Here is a 26,280-nt window from a genome sequence, read left to right on the forward strand (position 1 = left end):
TATATGTATATCTATGCTGAGGCGCCCTAAACCTACACGTCTGTATATGAACGAGCCCGGGACTCGACCGGTAAAGTAGAAAATAACGGTTGAGAATTGGCGGGTGTACAGAGAGGGAGCTTACCTGCCGGAATTGCCTGATGCCGCCATTGATCCGCAGAGAATCTGCGGCGATACCGGCGATACCATCGCCAGGTTCGCGAAGTTGTCTCAGGGAGGCTGCGCTAGGTGCTGCGCCTCCGTGCAGGGGGCAGCAACATCCGGTACAACAGCAACCCGATGCTTCCGGCTGCGAGCTTTGCCGGATTATCCGGGCGCTCGGCGATGTCGTCACCAAGACCGGCGGTGGCGGGGCCGATTGACAGGGGCAGCAGTGATGCCCGCTCCTGACGCTTTCCCTTTGGCAGAAAATAGGATATAAGCTGGGAGCTTTTTCCATCTTTTACAAAAATTTTCAATCCGTTCGAGCTTTTCACGGAGCTTTCCGAAGCTTTTTGAACTTTTACGAGCTTTTACGAGCTTTCCCCGAGCTTGCAGAGCTTTTTCGAGCTTTCTCGAGATTCATCAGAATCGAGAAGGCTACCTTCTCGTACTATAACACGACGGACCGTCAATTTAATCAGCCGCGGTACAGAAATTATTACGTCAAGTATGGATAATGAGATTCCGTGCGACGTACTCACAGTCTTCCTCACGTTGAAACGGAGCTCGAAGTAAGCGTCTTCGTCAGCGCGTTGGCGAACGACGTACGGCCGTATGATTACGCGTATATATAGTCGGCAAAGACGCCGTAAATTCCCGCGCGAAACCGTGCCAACCGGCGTGGTAAACGATACTTGAAACCTGATCCGATATCAACTTTGATTTTGTGAAATTGGATTTTCCCAGCTTTCGTTTCATCGGTTCTCTTTGTACTACTAGATTTCTACTTTTCCTACGAACGTGAGATAGTTCGATTTTGTAAGAATTTCGACTTCGCGAGTCGGACTGTCGAGATATGATGATCGTCAGGAATTTACTACAACTCGATCAATATCTAATTTTCCTAGACTTCGAATCTCCGATACGATGTAATAATGCATTCTCATTTGAATTGAAAACGCGTCAAGTAATGCAAAGAAATCGTTTCTGTTCATTCTATCAGACAGTATATTCACAATTTCTTGGAATTTAAAAAAGTGCTATCCATCTGATCAAATAATAACATTTAATGGTGTCCATGAGCTCGTTAATTTGAAGAAAAAAAAATATTTCTTAAACCTGATCAAACTATTTTACGAAATTGTGTGTTGCGTGACAAGTGTTTCTCAAGATAAACGAAAATTAATCATTTCAATAAACCGAATAATTTTGATGCAATAAATATCTTCCCAGAAAAGCTTAGAACCATGCAATTCATTCAATCTGCCACTAAAGCCCGTCGTCGCAAATATTTGCACCAAGCCAATAGGGAGACAATGAAATATTTGGGCTTGAACATATAGTACTTCGGAGAACGGGATGTTGATTTTAGAGGGAAAAGTTTTTCCCGTATAGAAAATCCATACCGGCTAGTTTATCATACTTATGCCTGCGGGTGTTATGGCGATAGGTTTGCGCAGGAGCAGATTGGCTCGCATATAGCCAATAATTGCTGTCGTAAACGACGAGGTTCGTTGTACGACAGTTCTTCAATAGCTTCGAGTTCTACAAGCGTTTATCTCGTGACTACATAGATTCCCGATGGGTGTTATCGTCAGTCTATCGGCGAACGTGAGTCGCGGTCGAGCGGTGGACGCTCCTCTTCAAGGGGATAACCTCGTTAATTCAACCGCGAAATAACGACCCGTCCCAGCGTGTAAGACAAGCATTTGAAAATTTGTAAAAATTCCAATCATCTCACCGTCAGAATATAGCCAGAAAATTATCGACACATAAAATTACGCGAAATAGTTACTCGTACCACATTTTCTTACAATTTAAGACATATGTAAACCGTTTTTGTAATCACATCCATTTTAACGGAATTTTATAGTAACTATAACTGATGAAATTTTTCTCAGCGCCTCCACGGATCTCCGGCGTGTTACGGCTTTTCAGAGTTTCAGTGAAATCTACGCGACTCCTTCGAGAATTCGACGATTTATCACGATCAAGAGTTCGCACCTTTACGCACACTTGAAGTTACGCATGAATCGCGTGAAAAAATGTTGACAACTTTTTCATCTTGATACGTGGCTTACATACTTCAGTGCCAGAACTTCGTTGCGCCTTCTTCGCGACTCGAACGAAACTCTTGAACTCACCCCGAGCTAGTAGTAAAGTCTACGCTTGGTCGGACGCCGTGAAGTAGGCTTCAAATTATTTGTCAGCATTCAATGAACGTTTTGGTGACTTGTTAAATCTCGCTGTGATAATTGAATCTCCGTACAAGTACTTTATTTTGGAGATATAAGAAATCAGGGTTTTAGCAGGGTTTGTAATTCGATAATCGTTTGCTAAAATTTTCACTAACCCTAGAACGGTGAGGTTATTTATTTGTTTTTTTTAACCTATTCCGCCAACGGGAGGGTGAAAAGACGCCCCAATCTTGTAAATTCCATCTCTTGGGTACATCATATCGTTAAGAGTGTTATGGGATCTCATTTTCTTGGTTTTTTTAATAAAGAATCACGCCCGCTAAAAAAACTTTTCGCGTAAGTTCCACAAAAGTGGTGATAAGTTATTTACTAAGGTTAGAAATCGTATGCTGTTCTCTTGCGGCGGGAAATTTAAATTCGAGTGGGGTGTTTTATAACCCCCCCGCCCTGTTATCGTTCTAGGGTTCAGGTCTTATCTGAGACGACGTGTTGCGAATATCTTATGAAATTGAGAAGTGTAAATATTTTTGGAATTGCTGTACTGACGTATGTTCTTATCCTGCTCCATTATTCTTTCTGACGTCACAACGCGTTGGCGTAGAAAAATGAAAAATGTGAAAATAGTTCTATTGCTTTGAAGAATTGTTTGCAGTTTGATAAGCGATCGATTTACCAACGAAGTAGCCGAGTTTCGAACATCCCGATACGTACTCTCAAAGAATTAATATCCATTGTTTCTGTGTAAGGGGAGGATTTTTGAAGAAGGTACATACTTAATAGCAACGCGAGTGAAATTTAATTATGAAAGTAAATTTAACTTCCATAAAAACGCTACGGCGATAATGCTCACCGTGTAAACAAGTTCTGGAAATATGCCAGCAGACGTCGAGGAAAATGTACGCCCGACGAAAAAATTTCTTCCTATAGCGCATTGCCTTTTACTTTTATGAAACGCGCAATGCGTATATCCACGCTTTTAAAAGTTAGGTTTGCGAACATCGTCGTGCGTCAATCACGAAATATGCCAAGGACCACCGCGTTTCATCGCATCAATAATTTTAAGAGTGAAATTTATTGAATTTCGTCACAGTAAAACTGACCCACAAAAATCTCCGAACAGGGTGTATATATCTACCGCCACTGAATATCTTTAACATTACTTTATACGATTTATCAATTCATCCATTCGGGTTCATGTCAGTCACATGTGAATAAAAGACTGTAGGTAAAAAATGGTACAAGACTGTTTTTCGTTTGGTTTTGACAATTTTAAAAGTTTGATTCGAAACAGTTGACTCGGAAAGTGTTGTGTGATTAACAATTTCCGTCAGGTATCTTTTCGCAATAAATTAATATTATTAATATTTATATTAATAATATTATTATTAATATTAATAAAATAAATTCGCAAGAACAAGTAAAACGGTCGACAATCGTGGCCAAAGATGGATGCAGATTCTGAATTTGCATATACTGTATTATACGCGAGTACGCAGCCGCACGTACAGATCGGACAAATCAGCAGCATCACAATCTGACAATGCAGCAAATATCCGGAAGCTCACCTGGAGACGCTGCGCGCCAAGTGCATCGCCGAAGACGGAGCCAAGGACTCTCTCCTGTCGCACCGGCACCTGTTGTACGCGCCTTGGCCTTGATGGTTGCCGCAGAGTCTGCTCCTACAGGATACGCCGACAGGCATCGCCGCTGGTTGCGGTTCCCCATCGAGTCTGCAGTGGAGTTCGATGTCCGGCACTGACCTGGTCGCTGGGTCCTCGGTAGTCCCGCTTTCCTCGGAACCCCCTAAGCCTGAGACCGACATCTGAGGTGACGCTACGAGGAACGTGGCGCGGTCTTGTCGCGTCAGCACCGGCTTTCCCGGGGGCGCCGTGGCTACGACGACGGGAGGGGGCGGCCCCCTGGTCAGCAGGGCAGCCGTCTCGTCGCTGCTCCCGTAATCGCCACCCCCGCCGCCCTCCTGCGATCCGGTATTCCCGTTCGAACTCATTCCCAACGAAGCCTCGTCCGGCGAGCTTTTCTCACGTCACGTTATCATCTCCTGAAATTTCAAAAGTCAACATTGTCAGACTCTTGAGACACCGATACGCAGTCTTTTGATTACTTTTTTTTTTTTATTATGGTAAAGGGGCGGGGAATTAACCCTCACGATGCACATCCGGGTAAAAATGAACCCATGGCATGTTCGCCGTGAATTCCATATGAAAAACCAAAATTCCAAAATAACCTGATTTAATTCAAGATAAATAATGAACTATCATAAAAATCGTTAATACTGCCTTTTACCGAAAATTCAATCTCATTCACTTAAATAGATACCTTTTTTTTATCGCGCTGTATCCCCGTATATTTCTTTTTCTCAAATATTTGTGTCTTGAGAGTTACTCAGACAATTTTCAGCTCAAAATATGGAAAATTTAGTGAGTTGTGATTTTTTGAGCAGAATGATACATTTTTTGGTATTTTGTTGTTTTATGATTGGTTTTTTTTCTTTTTTTTTTTTCTTTTCTCATATTCACAATCTCATTTTGCTCGAGATAACTAATTTGCCTTGAAATATAGCAGTTAAGGAGTATCCCGGAATTCTTACAAGTTATTTGAATCGATATCTCTGCTTTTATGCAACGATGTTTACTGTGGGGTCTCCAGCGACCCCGATGTGACACCAGCGCTATATACAGGAGTTGTGCAGTGTAGGGGTTGGGAGTATAAAAATTATTAGAATTGTCCAGAATTTGAAGGTGAAGTTGAAAATACAAGAATTTAAAGAAAATATATGAAAATAGTCAAGAATTAGATCAAACGTTGAACACTAATGAAAAACATTTCATTAACCGGTATAATTTGTAATTGTTCTCATCAAAACTAATTTTATTCGACACGAATTAATGCCTCATTGGTTTTACAAGGTAGTGATCAGTAATTTATTCCCATATAGATTTGAATTTTATTGACTTGACTGATCAATTATGTCATTACGCGATGGCTTGCACGATCACGTCGTTTTTGGACACCGTTATACACGCAGAAAAACAATTTGCTTAATTCACCGAGTATCGTGCTGAAATATGGCCAGCGAAATTTCTTTTCATCAATTTCACTCGACAAAAAAAGTAATCTGAACAAGATTCAGTAGTTTGGAATATTGAGGAAAACCGCATTCGTTTCAATCAGCATAACGTTTCCTTTACCATATTCTGTCGCTATGTTTGGTGAATTTGAAACACGTGTTTCCTTGTATTTATAAAACAATTTCGCAATATCAGTGAAACAATCTTCAATTTGGTGAAATCATCAATAACAGTTTCGTAGAAGTGACGAGTAGTTTGAGTGGAATGTAAAGTCTGTGCCAGTTACACAGAATCAAATGATTTTACGAAATTAACCAATGACATCTTTAGAAGGTAAAAAAATATTCCCTACTGCAAATTCAGGTGAAGATTTTATCCGATTCGTGGAAATGGATTTACGGAATTCCGGATTAAACATCGGGGAGTGCGCGATTGTGAGTTTGAGGACATATTCCTTGCACACTATAGCCACCATGAATTAAAGCTTAAACAGTCCATTAACTACGACAAGTTCATTTTACTTCACCTCCTTTAGTCAATTAATTGAGAAAAGCGATCTAATACCGAAGGCTTTGTAAAGTGGATACGGCAGCTGAAAAAGTCTTAAAGAGGCATACCTGAGTGAAGATGAGATGTTAGGGAATCGAATGGAGAAAAATGAAGTTACCTATGTGATGGAAATAAATGAGTGAGTCCGGAGCGAATTATCAGTTTGGGATGAAGAGGGAGCACAGGCATGTGGTCGAGGGTATTATGCGTAGCCATACCGTTTGTAGACAGCTTTGAGAGCGATAATCAGGCTTAATTTCATTGTTCCATAATGGTTGAACAATTCCTTTCAGTTAGGTAGATGGCGGAGGGCCCTGAAGATTTTAAGAGATGTACCGGTGGCGATTAGCACTCAAGACGGTTTAGCACGAGTACAAAAGCATGTCGTCTAGAACCGCCGCAGATCTCGACCGAATTTAATCCCGATCCAGTTACTGGTCATGAAAATTCATATCCAATCTCCCTCCCTTCCTTACACTCCGTTAAAACAACGTCGCATATCTTTCTTCGGCCAATTCGTTCTTCACGGATGAGAATATTCACCCTAAGGAGAGTTTTCGCGAATCCCCTCGCCGACGCTGTGTGCTATGCAAACAATAAAATTTGTTCAGATCCCACGGGGGGGGGGGGGATACGCGTCAAGCACGAAACTTGGCTGCCTTGCCCTTCAGTTGTCGGCTGTTAAAGCTTGCTTCAACGATTAAGTAACGCAAATAAATGCTAATCGCCCGCGTCGCGACTTCTGACGACTTTTGGACGGACTAGAAAATTCTGACCGATGAGTTTGAGCAGTTTGAAACTTTGAAGCAATCGCTATCGCATGTCTGTGCACGTGGCTTTATACATGTATAGGCCATTCCGCCAATTCTCGTCCAAAAATCCAGCATCAAAAACTCGATTTTTCTACTACACTGTTGGAAAAATTGAATCAAACATAATGTCCTGGCAGATCCACTTTATATTTGTGTTATTTGTTACATTTCTGTTAGTGAATGTGACATATATTTTGTGATTTTAAAAAAACAAAAAAAAAAAAAAAACACTGACGGATAACAAATCAGTTGTAGATTTGAAAAAAAATTTCAAAAAAAATTTCCAACAAAATTGCTGCGCATATGAATGAAGAATAATTTTGTTTCACAGAGGCAGATAATAGAGTTGAGATGCTGACATTTTACAAATCAGCACGCGTCATACCACGTACATACCTATATAAGAAGACATGAGAATAGCAGGCAAATTGAATTTCTTATGCCGGATGACTGGGTGAGAATCGATTCAATGGCCCATGTATAGGTAGGTATATGAAATCGTCAGAGAAAAAGGGCGAAGGTAAAAGGTTCCGCGGAGAAGTGGGCGGTGTTTTCTTATCAATCTTTTCCACCGGCTTGTACAGCTGAGGTACCTACGTCTATTTGATACGGTGAAAAGGACTTTGACTAATTCCTTACTCTGCTTTTCGGCTCGTACAATAGTTCATTTCCCTGCAGAGTCGTTTCTTTGAGACTTATACATATTCCTGAAAGAAGAGCCGCAGGTGACCAATTAGCCGTCTTGGTTAATTAATTCGCGAAAGTAGATACAATAACACGATATGCATGCGATACCCTCAAGAATTAATATCTTGCATCTTTCATCCTCTTATTCCAAAAGTAAATTCCCTCTTTCCTTTGCCACCTATTCTACAGTACAGTGTCAACGATTGTTCGTAAAACTGGGTCTAGAGCGTGTGACCTCACCTGCCAAGAATCGTGACCGTGGCTCTGAGCTAGATAATTAGAGAACTACTTCGCGTCACGGCGCACTTGCGCCTCTTCTTCTAATTTCGACTCGAATCTCACAACCCAGGAAGGGCTGTTTCTCTGGAGTCGGTGTCAGTGGTTGGACCAAATATTTAACCAAGTCACGTTCTGACAAATTCTTAGCGGTAATGCAATTTTGAATGAGACCTTAAATTCCCGCTTTCGTTCAAGGTAAATAAAAATGGCAAAAACAGTGTTTTCTACTACGTGACAGTACTTGGCAAAGAGTCGTGAAAGAGTGAAGAAGCGCACGTGAAAAGGCTTGTGTACTTTTTTCTACCTCAAAACCTACCGTTACACACAGTACGTACAGTTTTTATATGCATCGGAAAAAGGGATCTGCAAGGATAGGCTGTCACACGCAAACTAAACCTACACATAATACGAGCTCAAAACCTATCTGAAAGAAAAAACTTACATTAGACACGAAGGTGCTAACAGTTTGGCGAAAATAGAACGAGTGTAAAAAATCATGACATCTTTGCGTCGAACACGCGATTTTTCTTTGTGATAAGAGCGGTAACTTATTTGCTATTTTTGTACGCTTTTATATAAAAAGAGCGGGAGCTTTAATCGGCTTTAATAAATCTGACAGCTGCGTAATAGAAATTCATTCGACAGCTCTAAAGCTTCTTATATTTAACGGTAAATTGTTTAACAGTTTGCTATTTTCGTTCCCTTTACATTTTTTATTTGTTCTCCACTCGCTCGCCGTCACGCTGTGGAGAAGCTGGATTTGAAAGCTCTTCAATTCGAGACGGATTTAAAATTTACTTTTCAAATGGGCAAGGGCGATGCTGCAGCGGCGTAGCTTATCTATTAGCTCCCGTTTCCGGCAGCTGTCGGACGAATGTATAACTTGCGTTTTTCCGTACTTAATCATGAATTTATGATATTAATTCACCGGGGAAATTCCACTAATACGACCAGGGACATGACTGGAATTTTTAAAACTGGATTACCGTTCACTTTTTCATTAAAACGACGTTCTAATGTCTGCATGACGAGTCAACGTTGTTAACTGATCCTTTACTTTGCCAGCCGGTAATACAAGGATCGGCCAATTTAATTCCGCACAAGCTCACTATCTTCATTCCAACGATTGTCTAGTTTGTATTTCACCCCCTGTAGGGTAACGCCTTTATTACGAGTGACGGCTCGCTCTGAGATACACCCGTCGTCTCAGCTACATTAACACCGCACCGTGCCGACTTGAATCTCTATACGTTTCTCGTTTCAGACAAATGAATTCCACACACGCAGGTATCGGTTCAGACAGCGTATGTATATTTACGATATCCTTCAGAGCCAAGGCGTTGCTTGACCTGATTAATCACTTCACCACGGCACTGCCATATAAAGTACTACTTCAAATTACGATGCATGTTTTCTCCGTAAATTCGGTAACTGACAAGGGAACCATCAGAAGTGATTCAAACGGATTTTGACGACACTTATATATGTCGTAGAGGGACCTCCCTTGTGTACGAGGCTGAAGTGGTTTGCCCCATAATCCACTGTTACCGAGAAAAACAGTATAGAAAGGCCATGGGACGATAAGCAGAGTGAATCGGTCCCCGAAGGATATCTGAATCATCTTTTGAGAGTATTCCGGTACTAACGAGATACGTTGATTCTGCAAGTTTCAGGCTTTTGTCTCTTTCGGTTTTTGAATAAATCTGAAAAAACCAGTAATCGGGAAATAAATTTTTACCTGAAACGGCTAGACCGATTTGAATGAAATTTAGACACATTATAGAGGTATGTAAAGGTTATACTCGCAACGGAACATCGTGTTTCTTGGGAGAAATTGTGTACAAAATGCGTCTAAGAATTAATTTTTGTCAAAAAGACAAGATCTGTTTTCCTCTATCGTCCAGTACTGCAAAATATGTTGCAGCAACGTCGATGGAGATAATCCAAGTGAAAAGAGCGCGGATCCAAAAGTGCGACCATATTTCAAACATCTTTATCGTGTAAAGATCGAACCGGGTGATGTCGTCTCACTACACGTACGTACAAAGGGTCGTGACTTACGAGTTAGAGGACCCTCGATACAGCGAAACACATCCAAGTACAGCCCAAGGCGTCGGATGTGGCGTGGTGCCGATGTGGTGAGGCTTTCGCGACAGAGGCACCATTGGGATGAAATCTTGCGGTGCAATATCCGGTCACGTGAGACAACGGGAATTGTTCCCAAGTGAAAAATCACTCGATCTTAGACGTTCGTAGAACGTGACGTAAACCAAAGTTGGCGCTGTGACATATTGCGGGTGAAAATAATCGTGAAATACTCGGTAAAACCAGCTTCTCAGCAGCGTTACCGACAACAAAGTTTCAGGCTGCATGCGCGTCGACATCAACCGAGTTTCTTTGAATGAAATACTGCACCTCGAACTTAGTATACGTGTATTTTCTTTGACGGTATCGTTCCTGCCTTTAATTAGAAGCACGCAGAGAGGGACTCGTTGCTCTAGGGTGCATTTCCCAGGCTCTTTCCAAGCCTCTAAGAGACGCGTCTTCGTGTACCTCATATCTCGACACGAGCATTATACTCCCTTGGCTTAACTCAGTATACGCTACCCCTGCAGGCAACTCAGGATTGCAAACAACTCTCGCTCCCTTCGCCCGTTCCTTCGTGTGTGGCGAATATGTTTAGCCAAGTGACGCGTAGCGGTGAACTCATATGCTCTAGTAAAGGTGGGTGGTGAGGAACATCTCTCTCTATACGCTGATATCGCGTTACCACGAAAAATAGAGAAGATAGAAAAGAAAAGAAGAAAATTACGATAGCAACAATAATCGAACAATTCGTGCATCACCTGCTTAAATGTCAGCGTCGATGTGAAAAATTCCCAGGAACTCACTCAAACAAATATGATCCAGGTACTGGTTTTATTCTGCTGGTGCAGTTTAGCGCATAGAAAGAATTGTCGGAGCTTACGTCGCGCGTTATTAAGCACGTCTTTCATACGCGGAATGTTGGTTGGCAGTTTTCACTTCCGTCGTAAGCATTTTACCCACTTTTAAAGAGAGACCTGCACCCTTCCATTTCTACGTGCAGCTTTCCACACAGACGTCAGGTGAAAAAATTAAACTTACCTCTTCCTCGGCCGGTCCGAGGGTCGAGGTCACCTCGGGGATCTCTGGAAACCGCTTCTCAAATCAATCACGCATTTTTGACGAACGGGATTTTTACTTGCTTCAAGGGTACTTCTTAATCCTCTGCAACCAACCGTTCAACTTCAAGGTCCAAAATTTTCCATCTCCCTCCGTCATCCGATAATCTATATTTTTCGCGATAATGTACGGTTATAATAATCAGTTGTTTCTTGAGAGGAAATCAATCGTGTCGATGTACAAAAACATTTGATCCGCACGAACGAATGACAAGACTGTTTAGCAGGAGGCTTCTTCTCCGAACGGTTTTGGAATAACTGAAGCTACCAGCCAGTAGTTACTGGGAGATACTTTCGACTGGAAGATACGAGGAAACTAACAATAAAGTGTTTGTGGAATGAAATAAAAATTATGGCAGTCCTGCGAGTTTGGTATAAAAACGGACTTTGCCTTGCTGCCATTATACCTACGCGAACGTGTCGTTTTTATTACGGGCAGTAAACTTTATTCGCCTGTGTGACGATCCGCAAAAATACTTCAAAGCACGACTCATTTCCGCGAATCTTATACGTATGTTCAATCTATCGGATAGTTTCGTACGTAAAAATGAAGTTTTTTTTTCTCTTTCATCCGTTTCTCGCAATTTAAAACAGCTCCGCGACAAATCATGCTGTCGTAAACAAACAAGCGACTATGAAACTTTCGTTGCTGCAGAATATCCAACATTCTACTCCCGTCGAAACTTGATTGAAATGTTTTTTTTTTCCTTCTTATTCAAGATTAATGTCCTAGTCACATTTTAAAGGTCTCCAAACGTTATTCTCCCCCTATAACCAATCGTTATACCTCGCGATAACCGCTTTCACTCGTGGAGCCTCCAGCTAAGACGAGGGGTGACGTGTCACAGATGATACTGACTTTTTCACGTGAATATACTGTGAAAGACCGCGGGCGGAAGCTGCTGCAATAAAAGTGTGTTACCCTTGGAGATATTTCCCTTGAGAGTTGTCTCAGTCACACGTATCCAGTTAAGGAAACGAAAGAAAAAAGAGAGAGAAAAAAAACCCGCTCTTAATCGCGAGCAAGTAATTCAATAATCGTACAAAGTTCACACAGTCGATTTTCGTTCTACTTATTCTCGCGTATTCATCCGATAAATCTACGAAGCGGAACCGGTCCAAGTTTGCTCAGGACTTCAGGGTCCGCGTCCTGCGAGATCCTCGAAGGAGGTGGAGGGGCGTCGGATTCGCAACGGAACCCTGACTTTGGACACGTGTTTATCCCTTTCTGTGGATAGGTCGTGTGACCTTTACCCGTGATACCTCGAATCAGCAAAAACCACCCTGGAGGTTTGGTCATCGGTAGCATTAAGTATCCCGTGTATTATAGAACAGATCGAGGGCCACGGAAACTTCACCCAATGTGGGGTAAATTTGTCATGAAGAATTACTAACCTCGAAGCAAACACCGCGTAATCGTACCTTCTCTCGTAAATTATCTCAAGTCCCAGCCGTGCCGTCCTTTCCCAACCCGAGTCTGTTCCGAAGGGAAATTATCAAGAATAAGCTGGGAGCTTTCACGGGAAAGCAAGCTGTTGTCAAATCTTACATTAGACCCAGGGAATTTGTATTAAATTGCCAGCACATCGGCCAACGCCGTGGTTGTTATCTGCACGTGGGGAGGAGCTGAGAAGGAATTGGGGTTCAATCAGGCGTACGGTCGAGTAGAAAATTTGCCAAGCCGAGCGATTGTTAATTAATCAGGGTTGAAAAGTTTAGACTCAAGCTTATTAACGTCAACGTGGATGATATAGTTGAAACCCGTAAATTTAAATACGAAATGCAGTACCGATCAATAATTATGTTTTATTTGGTTCCGTTTTTTTTTATTTTTGTTTTTTTGCAACAGAGCTGATTTTGTTGGTAGATGAGATCCCTGCAATATTTGTCAAAACTTAAATATCAATATCGTCAGTAACTAGACGACTTACAGAAAATCATTATACATACAAAGCAAACGAGATGTGTTTAATGATTATATTTGGTTGACTTGCAAATTTTTGCTATCAAAAAATGATGTCATATCTTAATGTCTAGGAAACCGTTGATAATCGTGGTTGTCAGTAAGGTGTTGTATACAGCGGTTTGATAATTTTTTTTCCGTATCGTGGGTGTACAGTTTTATTGAATTCAACATGATTGACTTCAGTCACAGCTGTTGAACTTTGGCGACGCGATTTTATAAATACGGAAAATTATTCCGTTTGCAGACGGTATAGAGCTCTAAAAGCGGAAAGCATTCGTATCATTGTTTATATCCGACGAAACGCTGCCATCGTCCACTTTGCAAATAAATATAAAGTAAAAAGTATAAATTAATGTTAATTTTCCACGTAAGAATACACGCGATGCTCATTTATAAGGTGGCATCATTGCTCGTAACGAGGTTTACGATTCTTGCAAGTAACCAGACATTCTACTATTGGCTCTTACTTCACTTTCCTTATATCGGCATTGTGTGCTAGTATGCTAGTCGAAAGATAAAAACCTCGTTTATACTTGCCTCGAGAAGTGTTACACTATCACTCTCCTTACCGTTGCTACATGCCTATTTATTACGGTCTTAATTTCATTTTTATCGACAATCATCCACCTCGACCATCTCCCGTGGGACTCGCGATGCGTCCGATTCCGGGACGCCACTCAACTTTCATGATCGCATCGGGATAAATGAAACTTTTCAATTCTTGCCGCTGCACAAAAGCGTTCCCTTTATTCTCGCGCAGCCGGGAAATTTTTTCAACCGTTTATCGAGCTGTTGACTGCTTTCCGATTGTATTCGAACATGTGACGTTGGGTTTTGCAAATTCGATTTGTGTTTTACCTTTCCGAAATCGCTGATACCGCAATTCCAAACGATATTTCAGCTTTATACCAGCAGGAAATATGATACGTACCCAAGCTTTCATTCCGCACAAAATTATACACTCACATGCGAAAGCTTGCGCATGCGTCAAAAGGCCGGTGAGTTGGTAGTTCTGGGTTGGGATTATCAGAAGAAGCGGATCAAATGCTTGTGATTTATGAACAAGATTTCGACTCCACCCGGTGGATTACATTTGTTGAAAAAATGCTCGTCTCCCCTTTGATGTTATAAATGGATGAGGAATGAAAAACCATTATTCGTAATCTCATATAACGGCGTTCGCAGGACTTTGATTATAACATTTTATTACGCAGGTACGTCGAAACAAAGGGACGGGACAAAAGGCGGGTCAATAGCCGAGTTTATCGCATCCATCGTGTTTATAGTCGAAAGTTCCAGTATTACTTCATCTTTCATCTGATGCTCAGTTTACTCCTGTTATGGAGAATAAAGGCACATGATATTTTGTCGCCGGAAAGAAGTCAATTAAAGTATATTCACTCGACCGAAGCGACGGAGCTAAACCGAGTAGTGAGGCTTATGGATAGAAAACTCAATTATACTAATTGCAATAACGATAATTACCGTTGTAGTCACGGCCACTCCGGCTAATCACTATGCATATACGCAAAGTGGTTAGCGATGTCGGCCAAACCGAGCGAAAAACCATAGTATCAACGATCAGCTACCTGCATCAGCGAACTTGTAAACGAAACTCATTGAAGTGAAGAAATTATTAATAAATGAGTCGGAGTGAATTGTCGTAAAAAATTTGTCAAGTTTAATATGTATTTTTTTAATTCCACAGAAGGTTCGCTGAAATATTTATAATCATTTAACGCACGCGTGTCACGTTAAAGCCTTGACGAAAAAAGTGTGTTTTAAAATTGATTATACTTTGATCGAGTTATTTCAACGTTTCCATAAATTATTCAGAATAATAATTCCTCGCGCAGCTGAATTTAACGATACAATTAATCCTCAATGCGATTGCCGATACGTGGGAATTTAACGAATCATCAGTAGTCGATGATTATCGCGATGATTATTGTACATCTGGTTCAAGTCTTAATTCAATTAGAAACAAAATGTGTACATTCATCGGGGGAAAAACTTATCTTATAGAGATCGAGCTTTAAAAATACTGTCGCTGCGTGTTTAATGCCAAGAGTTTTTTAAACGTTCAACTTAACATGGAATGTAAGAAACACTTTTAAAACGTGTTGAATTTAAAAATGAGAAAAAAAAACAAAATTTAAGATACGGAAAAAATATAACACGCTAACAAATTATATCCAACTATAAGGTGCACCTGCAGGTTCGTAATCATGTTGCTTTTGCATGTGATATAAGCTTGCGAAAGAAAAAAGTTTCAACCGACGCAGCGACAGGATAAACGCGGCGCGCCTCCGTTAACGCATTTCAGGAGTTTGCTGCACGCAAAGGGTCGGATAACTTTTTAAGCCATTATACCTGACTGAAACCGACTACGTCGTGACTGGGGCTAGTTTCTCACAAAAGGACGAATTACTTCGCGATTAGTTCGCCGCCCAGGAAACTCTTCGCCACGGAAATTTGTTTCTATGGAATTCGTCGTGGACCGTGTACCTTTAAAAACATTTCACGTACTAAATTTCGACTCTTAGTCTTCGAATTTCGACCGGCTCGTTAAAGTTTCCGGCGTGATAACGTCGTGCAAAACGATTCGGACGAGTATAAATATTCATGCACAGGCACCGCGGGGTTGAGGAATATTTTCTCGAAGCGCTAGGCAAGCTCTACGCGACAGATTTAGTGGCCCTCTGACTTTACTTTGTGGACGAAACCCTCAAAGGAAAGGCTCTCTGAATTTATCACAGAAAGTTGAAATTCCTACGATATCGGATCGTTCCGTAGATAAATTTACATGGTATTTAAATCTCATTTCACTTTCATTTCCATACGACTTACAGTCAATTTACCTGCGCGGAAATTTTGCATTTCCAACACGTTTCGATGTAAAGTAAATTCTTGGATATATGCGGCGCGTCCGAATTCACAATTGTTACACTTGCTCGAGAGCTCTGATTGAATTCTCTCCTTCTGAAGCGGCGGAAGACAGAGATAAGAATATACTCGTATTCTTCGATTGGAGAGGAAAAGAGGATCGGAATATCGGAGCAGCCTGGATGCGTGAATATTTAAAACCCTTAACCAAAGAAAATCCTCAATATCGGACGTGCCTTATCCGGCTGATGAAAATCCAGTTTCTCAAACGGGTTCAGGAGCTTTTAGAGAAAACGTGAGCGACGCAAAGGTCGATCACACGAGTCGTAAGTCGAATCGATCCATTCGACTGAAAGCTAAGCGTCGCTTGTCCGTTTTATTTCCCTGTTCGCTGCTTTTCGCGCTTGGTCAAAGTCGAAAGGTAAATATTTGTGGTCTGTGCTGAACGAGTCTCGCAGAGTTATTCGTTACACGAACATGTCTGAAAAGCCAAACTCGGTTTATAATTTACACTATTTTTTTTTTTACCAATGCCTCTTTTACTGCTCGGACTTGGTTAATAAAAATTTTTTTCAACTCCCTCAAAGTTTACATACCTACACAAGGAAGGCCCGCGGATACTGAAATGTAGATTGATGCACACGAGCCATGTATAATGTATGTACAGGCAGGTATGCAAACATACACGCGGTGAGGCGTTTCTCGCCGTTTTATACCCACGTATCGACATTCCGCAGGGTGTTGGACCGCTCGAAAGTATTTGCCGGCTGTGGCCTCGAAGCGCATTTTGCATGAGTTGAGAGACGTGTAAAAGAAAAATAGAGGAGTTGAACGACTGGATGAGAAGGGTAAACCGTGATAAAACTGAATTCGCCTTTAACCGACGTAAAGATTGTCGTGGAAGTCTGCAACTAAGAAGCATACGTGGATAAATTATCCGCACGGCTAATCTTACCGCCATGACCAAATGTTCGATTCAAGAAAGTGAACGCTGAGAATAAACCGGTAATCAGCATTCTTCGTGGTATGGACGTTTTCTAATCATTGCGAAAGAAACACCCGGCGAGCTGCGTATGTGTGGATGAAAACTTTCCACACGAAATGACGCCTCGGTATTATTATCATCCTCGAAATAATTCCTCTCGTTCGAGATAAACGGGAAAATCTTCATACAGTCAGGGAGGCAATCAATTTGCGGTAAGCTCGAGGGACCCAAGCAGAGGACTTTAAGAAGCTTTCTACTGATCGTAAACGTTTGGAACATGTCGACCACTCTCTAGATTAGACTGTCCAATAACTTGAACCTGCAGTCTTCACGCGCTTGAAAGATTCTCAGGGGCATCGGCAATTATAAGTAGAGCTTTAATCGAAACGTTGTTTAAGTACGGCGCAGATATTTTTCACCCTTAACTATCATAGTTGCTATTGCGTCTCTCTTCGCATAGGATTTCAAAACGACGATCGCGGTGTATGGTTAATAAAAATGTGACGGTGAACTAACCGTACGACTGCATTCGGGTAATCGAGAAATGTACGAGTATGCGCAATTTGCGCGTAACGAGTTGTAGAATTCACGATCAACGTCCGGTGATATTAAAGTTCGTTCGTTTTCCGGAACGTTTCACCGTGATTCAGGGAATGATGATGGCATCCGGTGGTATTCTGGGTAAATGTTTTCTAATTTCTCCACTCTGTATCTCCTAGACCGGCATCGTGACCCGAGGTGACCTGAATTGACCCCGCGCTCGGTGAAGTGGATGAAATTAATTTGGCATCGATCACCGTCCCTTGGTTACAGGCTAACCGATGTTGCGGAGATAACATTGTGAAAGAGTACGTCGTGCAATTATTACAGTTTTTTGTTTATGTGTTTTTCTTTTTCTGAATCGCAGCTATCGTACAGTTTTTATAACAAGCAGCCATTTTCATCCCGTGTACGGTAAACTTCGACAACCCTCAGCCGTAACAATTTAGGGCTTCGTAAACGTCAACCTTGGGGATGGATGCAATATGCATGATCTAGCGAAGGAGGGTTGCAGTAGCGCAATTTGCATACAGACTGTAGGGCGAGTCTGTATTCTGAAAATTTAATTGTCACATCGAGTGACGTAGCTATCAGCCGAACCGCAGACTCATCACTCGTACCATTGAAGTTAGGTATGTATTCCTAATGTAATGGGCCATTCCCTCATGCATTAAAGCGCCAGCTTACTGCCAGGCAGTCCATCAATAGTTGATACCAGAGTAGACCAAGAAGCCGACGGGACGGCGCTGTCTCCTAGAACGGACGGACAGCAGCCAGACATCCAGGCATAGTTTCGAGAAGAAACTCTCGGTGAAGGTGCGGAAACTTGTGTCATTAATTTTTAACGACAGTATAGATATAGGCATTGTCGGATGATGCCGAATTCCATTCCCCGTGTAAAGCTCCAGGCTTGGATAATTTGAGTCAACCTGTAGCTGAAAGCACTAACGCTGGAAGATCACGTTATATACACACGCGAGTTTACATGGTGCCCTTACTCGCTCGCAGTTAAATTCGAAATAACCCAGACATGTTTATTAAGCCGTAGTAAAGTCTCTGTCTCGATTATTAGTATTGTTCTTGCTACCGGAGAGAGCAAAAATAATAACGATACCGACAGTGTAAATAAGCGTGATTACCGCAATCACGTTTCAGCTCGTTCCTCAACCACAATTCACCATCTTCATTGAACGCGGCTGTGTAAGCTGATGGGAAATACGTCTGTAAGTGTTCCGTTAACGTCCGTTGAAACTTCTGAAATATTTCAGGTGGTGGTTATTACGACGTGACGCGATGCTCTGTACAGGATTTCGCTTCATTTTTCAAACAGAAATAATTCTACTCGTCCACAACATGCATTCTCTGTTCTGGTCCGTCACATCTGCACATCGATTGGTTTGTCAGGACGAATTGAGTTTCTTGCTCGACGAAACGTTGTCACGGGCTTTTCGCTGGATCTCCTATCACCAAAACTTATGTCAAAGGATCAGGTTGGTGTCCGTGAACCTTCCTAGTAATATAGATTTATCGATTGCAGAATCATTAATGGAATTTTACTGGAAAACGTGATTCGGGAAAACAAATTTAGAAGCTTTGACCAGAAATAGCCAAGCCAAAATGTCTGTTCGGTTACGCATTATGTGTCACTGGTGAAAGACAAAGGTGCAATTGTAACGAAATAATGTTGTGATTTGTTGAAATTTGGCGATATCAAAAGCCATGAGCTGAATGCGCAGCCTGAATTTTCTCGTAACATTCGGTGAATTGTGAATAGTTGAATAGGGCCTTAACGGTCCTTTCAACGTGATTCGATCGATGCTAGCTTGAGTCTCGATGCAAAGGTAACCCCGTGTCAAGTTTGTATGCACGCGTTATATACTGAGATCGGACAAAGAACGGCCGCTACACCGTCGATCGAGAGCGTCGAGGAGATTGTGCTTTTCTTACAAACTGTAAATTTCCAGATCTCGAGGTTGTTTAAATGTTGAAACAATTATTGGTACGTCTAACAGTGCGAATAATTACACGTGAGCAAATTCTTGGAAATTTAAGTGACGCTTTGAAACAACGTATCTTGCGCTTAATTGAGAAGTAAGTTGTTGTTCCTGCAAGCATCACGTATCTTTGACACAGTTTGGACCGAATTAGAGCTTAATCGTTAAACTTGCCCGACCTCGCATGCTTACGAGGTTAGCGTAGCTCAGCGTCGACTTGCCGTAGTTTCTGAATTGTCTTTCAACCCGTGCGAGGAACAGACGACCATTTAAACGCATTCACACTCGGATGGATTTAACATGCGAATCCTATTTACGGTCTGTAAATATCTAACGATAAAACGCAGTCTTCTCTATACCGCACTTCATCTACTGGTAATAAATTTTACAATCTCGGGTGATCCATGCATGTACAATAACAACGTAAATTTTCTCAACAGACATTGAGATGTAGTTACAGCGGTTTTTACATGCAGTCATAATTCATGCTTGCGCGAGTAACACACATATGTGTGCCGTCTGTCGGTAAATTGGCCAATAAATAGAGCTGTGCGTTAATTTCGAACCGCAATAGTTACCGCAGTCCCAGGGACTATACAGCGGTCTGATGGTATTTCACAGACATTTTCAAACAAACGCATTACGTGCCTTGCAATCCTGATTGTGCAATAAACGTGAAAACAGTAAAAGACCACGAATAAAGAGGGTCGAGCCACTTGTATGCAGGCACCTTTTAGCTGCAGAACCTCATCAGCTTTCTTATGGTTTTATGGTCGGTAAAGTTTCATTCCAGGTTGTAAACAATGTTCTGTTCGTCATCGATTGCCGTTAAATTTCGCTGGGAAAATGATGAAACGCGAATCTCCGCGAGGTTAGGTTTCATGATCACATCGATTAATTTACCCGACGAACCCTGTAACGAGAGGCTTGTGGGCAATACCGATAGAATTGACAGTTGAGTCGTCGTCTGTGTATTTACTCATGCTAGATTGAATCGTATGTAGGTGTGCATGACAAGCCATGAGTACAGCTCGCGGCGCCAGGAACCTAAGTCATCTAATGCCAGAGCTTTGGCTGTACCGGCTGTCCTATTGCGGGCAGCAAATCAGGCCTCGGGTTTCGAAAGCTGTGCGGCGGATGATCGAATTCATCCCGAAAGACCGCGGGTCCGATGACGTTAACGAGGTCAAAGCATTCGACTCGGGGTCATGTCCACGAAATACCAAACTAGAACGAAGACTAACGATTTCAGAGTATTGGAAAAGTCTCGAGGAGCTCGGGCTGCGAGGCACGCTGCACAGTTCGCCAATATTCTCTCATTTTACGATTCTTTTTCGATTCCGGGGACAAATTGGTGCCCGGAGATGTCTGCAAAGACAACTTGTCGCATTGCAGCACGAATCGGGATAAGTATTCAATAACGATAAAATATCGAATCCGATATAGAGGATTCCGCAAGCTTATACCTCCAACCTACAAAACTTATTTTAAGTCAGTCGCAAGCCGAAACCGCTACGAAGTTCTCTGAACACACCTCACGCTTGCTTATATGCCGGAAAGCAAGTATCAAATGGCATCCGTATTCACGTTGGTGTAATTAAAAATAACATTTTTTTCCTCGAGAAAATTCTATAACATTTTCACCGAGTCCATACATGTAAGATCGTGTTGTTTTTTCATTCGTAAAATTACGCGAGTTCAAGTTGCCTGCGCGAAGTCTGAAGAGGCTGAGACTCTTGGCGTTATACGCTGGAATACTTTTACATAACCACGAAGTCCGTGAAGTACGTCGTATTTATATTGTATATTATAATATATTAGTTTTCAAAGTTGGCTATGCGAATTTAAACTTCTTCGCCACGTCTAACAAAGCTGTAACAATGTTCAACTTATTCTTACAGCTTTTTTGTTCTCATACCGTTACCAACGTTCGTCGTTCGAAGGGCGTCACCTCTGGTGATGTCACTGTACCGGCGGATCTTGAAAATTGTGGGCCGAAAGTAAAGTTCGGAATTTGAAAAGTTCCGAAAGTGCCTAATTCCCGATTATTTCGTTGCGAAACTTGAAGTAAAGAAATCAAACTTTGAAGAAACAAAGTTTCGAATCGTTGGAAATCCGACGGTTCAAAGTTCCGATAGAGCAGAATTCCGAAAAATAAAGTTTCGATAAAGTGAAATTCCGAAAATTAAAATATACTCACAGAGCGTAATTGGCTCAATAGTGAAAGCAAAAATCAAAATGACCAGGATTCTGGACATAAAATTATCTAAAATCAAAAACAAAGAAGGATCAAAGTGGTGAAATTTCACCAAGCCAGAAATTCATAGAACTGAAAATCCTCGATCACTCAGAATTTCGCTGTTTCAGATTTTTTAATTTCTGTCCTGTCGGAATTTTCTCCATTCGGAACTTTGAGCGAGGAGTTTCGAACTATTCGAAATTTTGATGTTTCTTCAAAGTTTGATTTCTTTACTTCAAGTTTCGCCACGAAAAAATTCGGAATTCAGCGCTTTCGGAACTCTTCAAATTCGGAATTTCATCCCCACCCCAGAGTTGTTCTTTGGAAAGACAGGGACCGAACTACAGTAAAAGTTTAAAAAGGTGCCAGAGAATGACGTGAATAGAACGAGGGACTCGGGGAGTTCCTATTATGCGGCCGGCGAGATATAGGCAGTAGACAATATCGATAACCAATGCACAGCTCAGCGCACTGGCAGATGCCTATCTAGTTTATTCCCGAAGGCATTGTACAACTAGTACAGGTCAGTTTGTCGGGGAAAAAAGATCAGAACCAGAATCCCTCTTTGAATGATGATTTCCGTCGATGTTCCAGTTCGGGAAAGGTGCTTCAAAAGTCTTATTGTCTCGATGGTATATTTGTATCTTGAAAGAAGAAAAAGAAAAATTACACAGAAAGTCGGTGCTAAGAAGAGTAACGTCCGACAATTTTCCACGGGAAATGTTCATCCCGCTGTATAGAATTAAGGAACCGAAATTCCCGCAGGTGGATCAATCAAATCCACGTGTATCACATGCCTTGTAAGCCGCTCGTTGTACTCAGGTATCAAAGACGTGTAAAAATACAAGTAGGTCACACGCGCGTGGCTCACTGGCATGTAAGGGGTGTCAAATAGTAGAAATTCCCCTAAAGGTTGTTAGCCATGCTCTTGTCTTTACTTATGTACTTAGCTACTGAGTGAAAGGAAGGGACATCTTGACGCGGGGTAAATGCCAGATTTTCTTCACCCCGTTTTTCTTTTTTTCTTTTTGTTTACCTTGGGTACCTTTTCTTCCTACTTTGGACAGCTTAACCTGTCACGCGCGTTGTAGAGGCGTCCGGTTACTTGCACAAGAAATGGAGGATCGTTGGATGTTTCTTGTGTTACGTATAACGCAAATGAATCCCACCGCAAATCTGACCAGTATTAATTAAATTGGTTCCAGTCATATGGACATTGAATTTCGGAATCCGTACGCCGGTTTGCACAATAATTCGGTCTCGTTTTTACGGGATCAAAAGTGGAAAATTGAAAATCTGTCATCGCCAAAAAACTAGTACTTCGATTCGATTTAAAGCTAACGGATTCAATTTCAATTTTCCATAAGTGCATTCGATCAACGAAAAAACAAGCATGATGGAGTTTTAACATTATAAGTCTGAAGACTTGATCTCGTCTGCCCCTTAATTGGTGGATGTAATTAAGTGAGATTTTTATCACAAGCCCTTGGTGCTCTAATTGCATTTATCGATCGATGGATAATCGTCTTTTTCTCGTTCTATATCTAATTCTCTTTGACGTGAAATCTCAGTCGTGCCAAAGTACGCTTAACGGGTATTAAAGAAACGAAATTGATTCACCGACAAAGAGGTTTGATAAAAGCTATCGTAATTTAACGTCAGCCCGGTTGAAAGTTTCTCGTTTGCTATGAATTATACAGCTTAAGGACACGCATGGCGCAAAACATAACCTGCGTAACTGAACTGCAAACTATACCAAGGGTTGCCGACGAGGAATGCGTATAATCGATCTGTGGAAAACTAGCAGCGGCTCGAGTATGAAGATCTGACATAGCCTTGCCGTAACGTTGAACTCACAGCATTCTAACACATAACGGCCGTAACACGCCAATGCGTATAGCGTAGATTGAAACCAATTTTCGACTACCGTCTTTTGCCAATTCTAAAGCAGTGTTACAGCACTAACGCCCCGCAGTCACGACAGATTCGAATCGAGTGACAAACGGAGCGTGCATCAAAGCTTCGGAGCAACGTGCATCGTCGAAATGTGTTCACTGCACCGGGTCGCACGGTCCGTTGATCAGCGTGACGTGTTCGGAATGCTTCACGCGTCAAGTGCAAGCTGCAAATTGCGTGCACGTGTCATCGAGAGTTGTCGGTTAGTTTTGGCAATTAATTAATTGGATAACACCCGGTTGAACTGGGCGGGCGAGTATGAATGAATTTGCTTTGTAAAATTTTCGACAATTTGTCCGACAAATCTTCCGGACGAAATTTATTCTTTTACCCTAAAAGAGTGGGCGCGGTTTAAAATAAGCTCCGATTTGACGTCATTCGGCACAAGGCTCGGAGTCTTTTTCTCAGGGTCAATACAATGCAGCTCTCCCCTCTGCGGTGAGTTTTCGCATTGAGTCCAGTGAATGGACGTCGGTGAAACCGTCATGCATGCAGGCATCGGAGCTTTAGAGGATAATGTGAGATAACAGGGGGCTGGCTGATCGTGAGGTAATTAATTTCAAATTGTGATTCACGTGAATCCGTGCAGAGCAACGACCCGCAAGCTATGCACGTACGGTAAAGTCCAAGCATAAAAGTATATTGGAACGGATAAAGAAGACGGAGCGTAAACGAAACCCCTTACTGTTATCGTACCATCAGCATTTACTACCCCCGGATTTCTCGTCATTATCTCTGAACGTCAACGGTTCACGCGAGGCAATTGTTTTAAAACGTTTTCAATACTGGCTACCGACAATCAAGACAATGTATTGTAAGCTTTATTTCGGCTTGTCGAAATTCTCCGAGGTTGGAGAATCTCCAGGGTTGCGGATTTTTGCGTGCCAGCACGGCAGATCTGACGCAAAAAAAGCCGAAAGATCGGATGGGAAATAAAACTCTCACCCTAATTACGTTACATGGATAATTTCAGTTGGGCGCATTGCGATGCTGTATCTGGATATCCGTACAAAGACTTATCAGCTTTAATCAACACGCGCTATAATCAGTGATATCTTTGTGGTTCGTCCACAGTTAAGCTTGGAGCTAAGCTGAAGGCTGAGCTTGAATGTGAAAGCTTTTAGTGACGATAGAGATCGTGAGCTTGGAATCAACGCTGCTGCACGGGGCTATTCAGAGAGAGAGGTGGAATGCGGTATCTAATTAGATGAGGTCAGGAGACAAGCTCCCGCTCTCTTGCAGGCTGTTCGAAAATAGAAAATACACCAACAACTAAGCTCCTCAGTCAAATGTCACAGTTGGCTGTAGTTTGGTGTAGACCCTAATAGTTGGTGCGCGACCTTCGGTCTTTGGCACTCGTTTTCACCCCATATTTCAACGAACTATCACGTAAACGCTATTTGGACGTGTTCCAATCATGCATAAACGGAAACCAAAAGCACTGTGTACAATGGAATTTGTTCAAGGTGATAAAATTGATGAATTGGCGAAGTTACGAAACGAAAATTCGAACAAATTCAAAAGCGTCGCATGTAGCAAACTCATTTAATGAATTTAACGAACTTCGTGCCCTGCAATCACGCCGTTTTCAATTAATTTGGAACACAGACGGGACCAGTCAGGTCTTTCGGAATCTACTCCATATCTAGCTTCCCATTGGAACGCATCCAGTGAAGCACGTTGGTGAAAAATTCGCTAGTGTTTTCCAAACCAGATTTGACCAATAAATCTCATTAGCTAATCCATTTTCAGCAGTAGCGTGCAGTTGAAATCTCGAACTAGCCGCGGTTAGAGTCTGGCAAAGAACACTCTTTCCACTCCAAGGATTCCCTGGAAAGAGCTTACTTGCCACTATTGCTACTCGGCAAAGAAATCTCAAGGAATGGTAGAAAGTAAGAACCACGGCGCAATACTTTTCCTTTCCATCTGGATCCGAATATCATGCAGGTAAAGAAGAACTAGCGAAAAAACAGCGGCGTCTGCCTTTCAGCCTTACCATTTCACCTTGCGGTCACCTTGACAACTCGTGTCAACATACCAGAACACACCTAGAGTGGATAACAAGACGTAAAACGGACACGATGCTTCTGGCGCACAAGTTTCGACCTGGAAGCATTACTCGTATATATAGGGTGATAAAGTCCTCGGCAAACGGTGTAGCTGTTAATGCTCTGGACCATCTGCAACGTGATATTCAGTAACGAGGATATGGCCGTCAGACGAGTCTGCGAGCAATTACGCTTAACTATAATATACATGCGAAACGCAGATGTTTTTTGATCGATTGGTTCTTGTCTGACCGTGTTTCCGAGCATAAGGTCATAATTTTTCAACCACGAAAATTATCGGGCTGTCAGCCTGTGTTTGTATCTCCGATAAGTTATCTGAGTAAGTCGAGGAGACGCGTCCCAGCTTTTTACGTGTCCCAGAAAGTGGCGTGCACTTCGGTTCTCTCTGGGACCGGTAACTTGGCACGTCCAATAAATAGATTTGCTAACATCAGGTTTGCGGTGTCGCACTTGATCGGTTCCAGTCGCTGTGCACTCGTGGGACGCAAGATCCGATTTATCGCCGTTTGAAGTACCTCCGCGACGTTCCTCGGAGCTTGGGTTTTACAAAGCGCTAACTTATCTGAACTTGGAGGAGCGCCGTGGTCTTGAATAAATTTTGATCACACCACGTACAGGCCTGAATTATAACTATCGACGTTCGATGGAATATACCGAGTGAGAGAAAATCGTTTCATAGAAACCGTA

General features: G+C 42.0%; 1 protein-coding gene and 1 long non-coding RNA gene across 3 annotated transcripts in view; one reads left to right on the top strand and one right to left on the bottom strand.

Annotated features, from left to right (window-relative positions):
• Positions 1-26,280, bottom strand: part of LOC124307886 (small conductance calcium-activated potassium channel protein) — a 155,171-nt gene that overhangs the window by 106,816 nt on the left and 22,075 nt on the right. For both annotated transcript variants that reach the window (XM_046770044.1, XM_046770043.1), the window contains exons 3-4: positions 3,905-4,398; positions 125-398 (exon numbers count right to left, since the gene is read on the bottom strand). In XM_046770044.1, the coding sequence (XP_046626000.1) occupies positions 125-398; positions 3,905-4,347 (717 nt within the window). In that variant the 5' untranslated portion in view covers positions 4,348-4,398. The remainder of the gene's footprint in view (positions 1-124; positions 399-3,904; positions 4,399-26,280) is intronic.
• LOC124307892 (uncharacterized) overlaps positions 1-26,280 on the top strand; it is a 159,237-nt gene that overhangs the window by 92,227 nt on the left and 40,730 nt on the right. The gene's annotated exons all lie outside the window — the stretch shown is intronic.

This window comes from Neodiprion virginianus, chromosome 6 (assembly GCF_021901495.1).
Source record: "Neodiprion virginianus isolate iyNeoVirg1 chromosome 6, iyNeoVirg1.1, whole genome shotgun sequence".
NCBI classification, from domain to species: Eukaryota; Metazoa; Arthropoda; class Insecta; order Hymenoptera; family Diprionidae; genus Neodiprion; species Neodiprion virginianus.